We start from the raw sequence: 11,954 nt of genomic DNA on the forward strand, positions 1-11,954 counted from the left end.
AATACGACCCCGTGATCTTCTTAATCCATAAGCCTAACAACAGAGAGCTAAGCATTACAACAAGGAGCTAATGTTAGCTACCATTCCATAAGTTTAACAACAGAAATCTAACCTTAACAACCAATACATAAGCTTGACAACAGAGCACTAACCTTAACAACAGGACTCTAACCTTAGCAACCAACCCATAACCTTAACAATAGGGCGCTAACCTTAGCAACCAATCCATAAGCATGACAACCAGCACATAACCTTGACAGCCAGTCCATGATCTTTCATAACAAAACCATAACATCAACAATACGACCCCGTGATCTTCTTAATCCATAAGCCTAACAACAGAGAGCTAAGCATTACAACAAGGAGCTAATGTTAGCTACCATTCCATAAGTTTAACAACAGAAATCTAACCTTAACAACCAATACATAAGCTTGACAACAGAGCACTAACCTTAACAACAGGACTCTAACCTTAGCAACCAACCCATAACCTTAACAATAGGGCGCTAACCTTAGCAACCAATCCATAAGCATGACAACCAGCACATAACCTTGACAGCCAGTCCATGATCTTTCATAACAAAACCATAACATCAACAATACGACCCCGTGATCTTCTTAATCCATAAGCCTAACAACAGAGAGCTAAGCATTACAACAAGGAGCTAATGTTAGCTACCATTCCATAAGTTTAACAACAGAAATCTAACCTTAACAACCAATACATAAGCTTGACAACAGAGCACTAACCTTAACAACAGGACTCTAACCTTAGCAACCAACCCATAACCTTAACAATAGGGCGCTAACCTTAGCAACCAATCCATAAGCATGACAACCAGCACATAACCTTGACAGCCAGTCCATGATCTTTCATAACAAAACCATAACATCAACAATACGACCCCGTGATCTTCTTAATCCATAAGCCTAACAACAGAGAGCTAAGCATTACAACAAGGAGCTAATGTTAGCTACCATTCCATAAGTTTAACAACAGAAATCTAACCTTAACAACCAATACATAAGCTTGACAACAGAGCACTAACCTTAACAACAGGACTCTAACCTTAGCAACCAACCCATAACCTTAACAATAGGGCGCTAACCTTAGCAACCAATCCATAAGCATGACAACCAGCACATAACCTTGACAGCCAGTCCATGATCTTTCATAACAAAACCATAACATCAACAATACGACCCCGTGATCTTCTTAATCCATAAGCCTAACAACAGAGAGCTAAGCATTACAACAAGGAGCTAATGTTAGCTACCATTCCATAAGTTTAACAACAGAAATCTAACCTTAACAACCAATACATAAGCTTGACAACAGAGCACTAACCTTAACAACAGGACTCTAACCTTAGCAACCAACCCATAACCTTAACAATAGGGCGCTAACCTTAGCAACCAATCCATAAGCATGACAACCAGCACATAACCTTGACAGCCAGTCCATGATCTTTCATAACAAAACCATAACATCAACAATACGACCCCGTGATCTTCTTAATCCATAAGCCTAACAACAGAGAGCTAAGCATTACAACAAGGAGCTAATGTTAGCTACCATTCCATAAGTTTAACAACAGAAATCTAACCTTAACAACCAATACATAAGCTTGACAACAGAGCACTAACCTTAACAACAGGACTCTAACCTTAGCAACCAACCCATAACCTTAACAATAGGGCGCTAACCTTAGCAACCAATCCATAAGCATGACAACCAGCACATAACCTTGACAGCCAGTCCATGATCTTTCATAACAAAACCATAACATCAACAATACGACCCCGTGATCTTCTTAATCCATAAGCCTAACAACAGAGAGCTAAGCATTACAACAAGGAGCTAATGTTAGCTACCATTCCATAAGTTTAACAACAGAAATCTAACCTTAACAACCAATACATAAGCTTGACAACAGAGCACTAACCTTAACAACAGGACTCTAACCTTAGCAACCAACCCATAACCTTAACAATAGGGCGCTAACCTTAGCAACCAATCCATAAGCATGACAACCAGCACATAACCTTGACAGCCAGTCCATGATCTTTCATAACAAAACCATAACATCAACAATACGACCCCGTGATCTTCTTAATCCATAAGCCTAACAACAGAGAGCTAAGCATTACAACAAGGAGCTAATGTTAGCTACCATTCCATAAGTTTAACAACAGAAATCTAACCTTAACAACCAATACATAAGCTTGACAACAGAGCACTAACCTTAACAACAGGACTCTAACCTTAGCAACCAACCCATAACCTTAACAATAGGGCGCTAACCTTAGCAACCAATCCATAAGCATGACAACCAGCACATAACCTTGACAGCCAGTCCATGATCTTTCATAACAAAACCATAACATCAACAATACGACCCCGTGATCTTCTTAATCCATAAGCCTAACAACAGAGAGCTAAGCATTACAACAAGGAGCTAATGTTAGCTACCATTCCATAAGTTTAACAACAGAAATCTAACCTTAACAACCAATACATAAGCTTGACAACAGAGCACTAACCTTAACAACAGGACTCTAACCTTAGCAACCAACCCATAACCTTAACAATAGGGCGCTAACCTTAGCAACCAATCCATAAGCATGACAACCAGCACATAACCTTGACAGCCAGTCCATGATCTTTCATAACAAAACCATAACATCAACAATACGACCCCGTGATCTTCTTAATCCATAAGCCTAACAACAGAGAGCTAAGCATTACAACAAGGAGCTAATGTTAGCTACCATTCCATAAGTTTAACAACAGAAATCTAACCTTAACAACCAATACATAAGCTTGACAACAGAGCACTAACCTTAACAACAGGACTCTAACCTTAGCAACCAACCCATAACCTTAACAATAGGGCGCTAACCTTAGCAACCAATCCATAAGCATGACAACCAGCACATAACCTTGACAGCCAGTCCATGATCTTTCATAACAAAACCATAACATCAACAATACGACCCCGTGATCTTCTTAATCCATAAGCCTAACAACAGAGAGCTAAGCATTACAACAAGGAGCTAATGTTAGCTACCATTCCATAAGTTTAACAACAGAAATCTAACCTTAACAACCAATACATAAGCTTGACAACAGAGCACTAACCTTAACAACAGGACTCTAACCTTAGCAACCAACCCATAACCTTAACAATAGGGCGCTAACCTTAGCAACCAATCCATAAGCATGACAACCAGCACATAACCTTGACAGCCAGTCCATGATCTTTCATAACAAAACCATAACATCAACAATACGACCCCGTGATCTTCTTAATCCATAAGCCTAACAACAGAGAGCTAAGCATTACAACAAGGAGCTAATGTTAGCTACCATTCCATAAGTTTAACAACAGAAATCTAACCTTAACAACCAATACATAAGCTTGACAACAGAGCACTAACCTTAACAACAGGACTCTAACCTTAGCAACCAACCCATAACCTTAACAATAGGGCGCTAACCTTAGCAACCAATCCATAAGCATGACAACCAGCACATAACCTTGACAGCCAGTCCATGATCTTTCATAACAAAACCATAACATCAACAATACGACCCCGTGATCTTCTTAATCCATAAGCCTAACAACAGAGAGCTAAGCATTACAACAAGGAGCTAATGTTAGCTACCATTCCATAAGTTTAACAACAGAAATCTAACCTTAACAACCAATACATAAGCTTGACAACAGAGCACTAACCTTAACAACAGGACTCTAACCTTAGCAACCAACCCATAACCTTAACAATAGGGCGCTAACCTTAGCAACCAATCCATAAGCATGACAACCAGCACATAACCTTGACAGCCAGTCCATGATCTTTCATAACAAAACCATAACATCAACAATACGACCCCGTGATCTTCTTAATCCATAAGCCTAACAACAGAGAGCTAAGCATTACAACAAGGAGCTAATGTTAGCTACCATTCCATAAGTTTAACAACAGAAATCTAACCTTAACAACCAATACATAAGCTTGACAACAGAGCACTAACCTTAACAACAGGACTCTAACCTTAGCAACCAACCCATAACCTTAACAATAGGGCGCTAACCTTAGCAACCAATCCATAAGCATGACAACCAGCACATAACCTTGACAGCCAGTCCATGATCTTTCATAACAAAACCATAACATCAACAATACGACCCCGTGATCTTCTTAATCCATAAGCCTAACAACAGAGAGCTAAGCATTACAACAAGGAGCTAATGTTAGCTACCATTCCATAAGTTTAACAACAGAAATCTAACCTTAACAACCAATACATAAGCTTGACAACAGAGCACTAACCTTAACAACAGGACTCTAACCTTAGCAACCAACCCATAACCTTAACAATAGGGCGCTAACCTTAGCAACCAATCCATAAGCATGACAACCAGCACATAACCTTGACAGCCAGTCCATGATCTTTCATAACAAAACCATAACATCAACAATACGACCCCGTGATCTTCTTAATCCATAAGCCTAACAACAGAGAGCTAAGCATTACAACAAGGAGCTAATGTTAGCTACCATTCCATAAGTTTAACAACAGAAATCTAACCTTAACAACCAATACATAAGCTTGACAACAGAGCACTAACCTTAACAACAGGACTCTAACCTTAGCAACCAACCCATAACCTTAACAATAGGGCGCTAACCTTAGCAACCAATCCATAAGCATGACAACCAGCACATAACCTTGACAGCCAGTCCATGATCTTTCATAACAAAACCATAACATCAACAATACGACCCCGTGATCTTCTTAATCCATAAGCCTAACAACAGAGAGCTAAGCATTACAACAAGGAGCTAATGTTAGCTACCATTCCATAAGTTTAACAACAGAAATCTAACCTTAACAACCAATACATAAGCTTGACAACAGAGCACTAACCTTAACAACAGGACTCTAACCTTAGCAACCAACCCATAACCTTAACAATAGGGCGCTAACCTTAGCAACCAATCCATAAGCATGACAACCAGCACATAACCTTGACAGCCAGTCCATGATCTTTCATAACAAAACCATAACATCAACAATACGACCCCGTGATCTTCTTAATCCATAAGCCTAACAACAGAGAGCTAAGCATTACAACAAGGAGCTAATGTTAGCTACCATTCCATAAGTTTAACAACAGAAATCTAACCTTAACAACCAATACATAAGCTTGACAACAGAGCACTAACCTTAACAACAGGACTCTAACCTTAGCAACCAACCCATAACCTTAACAATAGGGCGCTAACCTTAGCAACCAATCCATAAGCATGACAACCAGCACATAACCTTGACAGCCAGTCCATGATCTTTCATAACAAAACCATAACATCAACAATACGACCCCGTGATCTTCTTAATCCATAAGCCTAACAACAGAGAGCTAAGCATTACAACAAGGAGCTAATGTTAGCTACCATTCCATAAGTTTAACAACAGAAATCTAACCTTAACAACCAATACATAAGCTTGACAACAGAGCACTAACCTTAACAACAGGACTCTAACCTTAGCAACCAACCCATAACCTTAACAATAGGGCGCTAACCTTAGCAACCAATCCATAAGCATGACAACCAGCACATAACCTTGACAGCCAGTCCATGATCTTTCATAACAAAACCATAACATCAACAATACGACCCCGTGATCTTCTTAATCCATAAGCCTAACAACAGAGAGCTAAGCATTACAACAAGGAGCTAATGTTAGCTACCATTCCATAAGTTTAACAACAGAAATCTAACCTTAACAACCAATACATAAGCTTGACAACAGAGCACTAACCTTAACAACAGGACTCTAACCTTAGCAACCAACCCATAACCTTAACAATAGGGCGCTAACCTTAGCAACCAATCCATAAGCATGACAACCAGCACATAACCTTGACAGCCAGTCCATGATCTTTCATAACAAAACCATAACATCAACAATACGACCCCGTGATCTTCTTAATCCATAAGCCTAACAACAGAGAGCTAAGCATTACAACAAGGAGCTAATGTTAGCTACCATTCCATAAGTTTAACAACAGAAATCTAACCTTAACAACCAATACATAAGCTTGACAACAGAGCACTAACCTTAACAACAGGACTCTAACCTTAGCAACCAACCCATAACCTTAACAATAGGGCGCTAACCTTAGCAACCAATCCATAAGCATGACAACCAGCACATAACCTTGACAGCCAGTCCATGATCTTTCATAACAAAACCATAACATCAACAATACGACCCCGTGATCTTCTTAATCCATAAGCCTAACAACAGAGAGCTAAGCATTACAACAAGGAGCTAATGTTAGCTACCATTCCATAAGTTTAACAACAGAAATCTAACCTTAACAACCAATACATAAGCTTGACAACAGAGCACTAACCTTAACAACAGGACTCTAACCTTTATTCCCAAATCATGTTTACCGGATGCTAAAATATTCATATGGGTTAATACTAGCTCAAGAGCTAGATAGAGTTGCCTCTCTTGATTTTTGAAAATCAATGATGATTTGGTTTCATGATTTAAACTTTGATTTATGATTTCAATTGGTTGATTTGTTTTCATTTGAAAACTTTTTGCATGATTCTCATGTTCCTCTTCTTTTGATTTCATAAATCTATTCTTTTATATGGTTTTTATATTTTTTTTGTGCTAATGAGACACTTCTTTCATATTAACATATTTATATGTGTTCTCATTGTCCTTTTGTATGTGAGTGGTGTTTAGCATATTTTTCATCTATGCTTGCTCACATATGTTTGCCATGATCTTCATTTCACATATTCTATATGGCATTTTGATAGGGGGAGCAATCCCTATATCTTTTTATGTTTGATACTCACCCGTGCTTATTGATAGGGGGAGCTTTCGCTCTCTTATTCTTTTGTCCCCTTTTTGATGTTGTCAAAGGGGGAGAAATATTGTGAGTATATTCTTTCTTGTTTATATGCATGATATATTATACATCGTATGTTCATTTCCTTTCATGCATATATACTTTTTGTAAATTGTTTGTCATCATCAAAAAGGGGGAGATTGTTGGCCTTCTTGTTTTGATGATGTTTAACAAACAATTTACCACTAATGTTGTTTGTCTAGTATTTGTGTTTTCGTATTTATTATAGACAAACAACGTTGTTGGAGGGTTTGATGGATTAAGCCTACACGATCATATCAAAAGGAGGTTGGCGGAATGTCGGTGAAGCCTTGCTATTCAAAGTTCAAGATCCAAGTTCAAGCTTCATCCGCGAGATTACCAAGTCAAGCTTATTGAAGACCAATCAAGCTTGGGTAAATTAGTTTTAGGTTCAATATCATATACACACACGTATTTGGTTTCTATGTATATATATAGTTATATATATACATGCATGGTTTTGGGTTTTTCATGTTTTGAATACTTTTGCAAAATAATGAGATTTCACAATTGGGAAATGCAAATTGGAAAATTCTTTTTGTAACATGTTCAAAATATCATTTGCAAACATTTCTCAAAGTTTCATCAAGTTTGGAATTGATTTGTTATGTTTAAAGGAATTTACAAATTCACGTTTTCGTTCGTGCACATGTTCGTGCATGTTTTACAAAACTGATGAGTTTTCACAAATGAGAAGTGATATCTGAAAAATACTTTCTCTGACATGTTTATCTACATATTTAGAAACTTCCCACAAAGTTTTACTATTTTTGGAGTTGATTTACTATGCCTAATTGATTTTACAAAATCGTGTATCACAGCAGATTTTCAGAAACTGTATTTCTGTGTTAAAACATTTATTTCTCTCAACTGGAAAATTATTTTTCCGAAATTCTTTCTCTAATATGTTTTTATACATGTCTAGAACCTTTCCTCAAAATTGAATAATTTTGGGAGCTGTTTTACTATTTTTAACCGATTTTATAAAATCGGATATACCTGCTTCAGTACCGTCGGTCGACCGAAATTTCCGCCGGTCGACCGAAATTTACCATCGGTCGACCGAAATTTCCACCCGAAGAGTTTGGTTTGTGGAGCAAATTTCACAAGAGCAAGTGGAGATCATCCTTGGTGTTTGAGCATTCATTCTTCTCCCTCTCTCTTGTCATCTATAGAGAAGTTTCCTTAAACTCAATTCTAGCATTTTATAAGTTTGTTCTTAATTTCATAAGCTAGATTTCATATTGAGTTTATATTGTTTTATCTCTTTGTTCACACACAACCTATTGAGCTTATTGTATTTACATTCATAGTATAATTTGGGGTTGTGGGTTTGTGACTAAGAGTTGTGCTTAATTGAGTTCTCACCTTGTTTAGAGAACAATCAAATTGATTTATATTGTGCTTAATTGTGAGGATTCACTTGTAATACACTTGTACACCGAGAGAAGTGTGTGGTGAGAGATGGGGTCGAATCCAAGAGGAGTGGCGTCGGTTGACGTGCCTAGGGAGAGGTTGTAACCGAGCACTTGAGGAAGAGGACACGGGCTAGGACCAACACTTAGTGTGTGAGGTGTGATTGCATAGTGATTGTATTGTGATGTGTAAACGTTGTTCGGGTGAACGTAGAAAACCCGGTTGTGATAGTGGAGATCTCCTCGAGGTGAGGAGCGGGGACGTAGGTCGTGGGGACCGAACCTCGTAAACATATCCTTTGTTTGTGATTGCATTGGCGCACTTGTTTTCATGTTCATATCTTACATCGTCATTGTGTATTGCTTATTGATCATTTTGCCCTATCACATTTGTAGTTAAATTGTTTACCCCTTGTGTTAGTTTTATATCCTTGCATATATCATAGGATATATCTCTTTGTTGTTCATATTGCTTATCCTAGCTTATATATAGTTGTTTTATTTCATACTTGCTAGGATAACTTATTAATTAATTTTTAATTGGTATTTAATCGGATTAGATTAGCATAAGACCCTAATCACCCCCCTCTAGGGTCTAACAGTGTCGGCGATTGGCCGGCATGAACTCCCGTTAAGGAGTTATAGATTGGTATACCCCCTCATTGAACTGGAGGGGGAGATTGTTGCGGGTCCATCCCAAGATAAGGCCCACATGAGGTCCACATGAATTAAATTCTATCTAGATGAGGATTTGGAGTATCTATTTGTAATAGGAATAGATTTGGAGGACTTGAAAATAAAATTCCTTTATAAAGGAATTCTATTAATGAGAACCCTATAATCAATTTTTGGTGCTACAGGAACCCGAGAGAGAAAAAGAGGGGAGAGAGAGAAAGTTCAGATTCTAGATAGCTCGGTTGTCCGATTGCAGTGATTCAAGAGTCGTTGTTTTCAGAACGACAACGCCGTCAAGAGTACGGTGTTGGTTTCTCCGTGGGTATTGGAGATTTTTGATGAGACAGGTTTTAGGATTTTAATGCCCTAGAGGTAACACTGTATCTTTCTCTTGTGATTTAATCCTCAAGTTAAGGTGTAACTTGGAAGGATTGTACTTTTGATTCATAGTGAAATATTTGTCTTTGGTTGCCCCGTGGACGTAGACACGATTTACCGAACCATATTAAATCTTGTTGTTTGCTTGCGTATGGTATTTTTATTGGTGCAACTATTTATTTAGTATTTAATTCCGCAAATTAATCTCCATAAAATTCTTAACACCTTTCTCTTTACTAAAGCAGGTATACTCAATCTAGTAGTCTAATACCTGTGAAGAAATTTCTGTTTCCCAGTTCTCTTTAGTTATATTGCTTGATTCGGAGTAGAATTTCAAAAGAGATTTTACCCTGCACATTTTAGTCTTCTGTGAACATCACTGACTGTAGAAAGAGTAACTTCATGGAGAGCATACGTAGATTTTGTTCCTTCTCTGTAAACATCAATAATGAATATTGTTGAGATTCTTTCTTCTGCTCTTCGACAAATTCATGTACAAATATAAATACTTTCCTTTGCATATACTGATATACAACAAAGTTCTCTTTAGAAAACAGTGCATAGAATCATTTTCAAACAGAAGAAAGATATAAAGATGTGTGTGATCAAAGTCAAAAGTTTTAGTGCTTATTTCCTTTTATACTACTGTTCTTTCTTCATCATCATTTTACTTCGTATTTGTTGAACCAAGAGATCCATGTTCCCATAAGATGATCCTCCTTCTTCCATGCTCTTCTTCGCCTTCTTCCCGAGCTCTTTCACCATCTCTCTCATAATTCTTCGTTCTTCCCCTTCAACCATCAACCTGCTCACCGTCTCCTTTACATGATCTCTCCCCACCAGATCTTCATCCTGCTCTGTCCCCCACTTAACGGGAGCCTTCACTCCAATGGTTATTCCAATTCTCAGTATTTCCACAATCAGTTTCTCATTAAGAAACTGCTCTGCAAAGTGCGGCCAAGTAATCATTGGCACGCCTGCACATGCAGACTCTAACGTCGAATTCCATCCACAATGCGTCATGAATCCTCCAATTGCAGGATGTGATAATATCATCAGCTGTGGTGCCCATCCACGAATTATGAGCGCCCTCATGCTCGTCCGCTCTTCAAAGCCTTGAGATAGCCATTCTTCAATCTCGGAAGATTTGCTACCAGCTTTTATCACCCAAATGAACGGACAGTTCGAAGCCTCTAACCCTAAACCAATCTCAATGAGTTGCGATGGAGAAGTACGAGCGAGACTGCCAAAGCTCACATAGATGACAGAATGTGGTTTCATCGAATCAAGCCAGGATAGACACCGGTTCTCATCGGTAGAACCCTTGTTGCCTCTGAAAACCATATCGGAGACATTCTTATTGTACAATGACATTGGCCCAACCGTCCAAACTTTGGTCCCTCTCGCTTTTTGGAGGCACTGGACGTATGGATCCTCTAAATTGTCGAAACTGTTAACCAACACGCCCTCGGCTGCCAACTCAATGTCCATCAACTCCTTCCTGAATTCTTCAAAACCCGGACCAGTAAAATTCACAGGTGAATGAGACCTTGTCATCTCGAGTCTATGAGGCAATCCTGGCAGAACGAAAGTATCAACATCATCCTTCATGTTTTCAATGATCCTGTCAAAATGAAAGATATGTCGACAGACGAGCGCGAAGCAGCCAAAGCCATTGAATGTGAATCTGGGAATGCCAAGCTCTCGTGCTAGCTTGTGCGTCCATATATGTCCTGCATCCGACACGATGCAGTCTGGATGAGGATCTTCGTGACGTTGAAAATGATGCAGCAGGGGCTCGCGTAACAATGCGCAGGCCTGCAGGAAGTTGCTGAGAAGTTTGTTCGAGGGAACGTCATCAAGATTCTCGCACCCTTCGGGGAGGCCGACCTCGGTGGATGGGAACGGAAGGGAAAGGAATCGAATCGAGATTCTTAATTCAGCAATGCGATCGATGACGGTCTGAAGGCGAGACGCATTAACGGGAGTAGTGATGAGGGTGACGAGGGCGCCATGGTCGGCGAGGAGGTGAGCCATGTCGACCATGGGAATTATGTGCCCTGGGGCTGGGAGGGGGACTAATACAAAGTGAGGCTTTTGGTCGTCGGAATCATTGGAGGATGAGTTGTTGGTCATGTTGAGATCAAGGATTGAGTGTGCAGTGTAAATCAACAATTGAGGAGTTGTATATATATAGGCTTTGGGTCGTCGGAATCATTGGAGGATGAGTTGTTGGTCATGTTTAGATCAAGGATTGAGTTTGTAGTGTAAATTAACTGTTAAAGTAAGAGAGAGAGAGAGAATCTTGGGTAAATTTCCCTTGAATTGAATATTGAGTGTGCACATATATTTATACAAGTAGAGGAGTGTGAGGTTTGTTCTCCCAAGCAATGTGGGACTAAAACCCACTACAATACACTATTATCAACAGCCCCCTTCAAACTCATGTTGGATCAAACAAAGTGAGTTTGCGTACAAGAAACTGGAACCGATGAACAGGTAAGGCCTTTGTGAAGAA

At 39.1% G+C, this 11,954-nt stretch overlaps 1 protein-coding gene across 1 annotated transcript; it reads right to left on the minus strand.

Moving 5' to 3' along the window:
- On the minus strand, positions 9,916-11,700 carry LOC109826700 (UDP-glycosyltransferase 73C6-like). Its single transcript, XM_020393721.1, has one exon. The coding sequence runs from the start codon at positions 11,570-11,572 to the stop codon at positions 10,079-10,081; it is 1,494 nt and encodes a 497-aa protein (XP_020249310.1). The 5' UTR covers positions 11,573-11,700; the 3' UTR covers positions 9,916-10,078.

The sequence above is a fragment of the Asparagus officinalis genome, chromosome 1 (assembly GCF_001876935.1).
Source record: "Asparagus officinalis chromosome 1, Aspof.V1, whole genome shotgun sequence".
In the NCBI taxonomy this organism is placed as follows: domain Eukaryota; kingdom Viridiplantae; phylum Streptophyta; class Magnoliopsida; order Asparagales; family Asparagaceae; genus Asparagus; species Asparagus officinalis.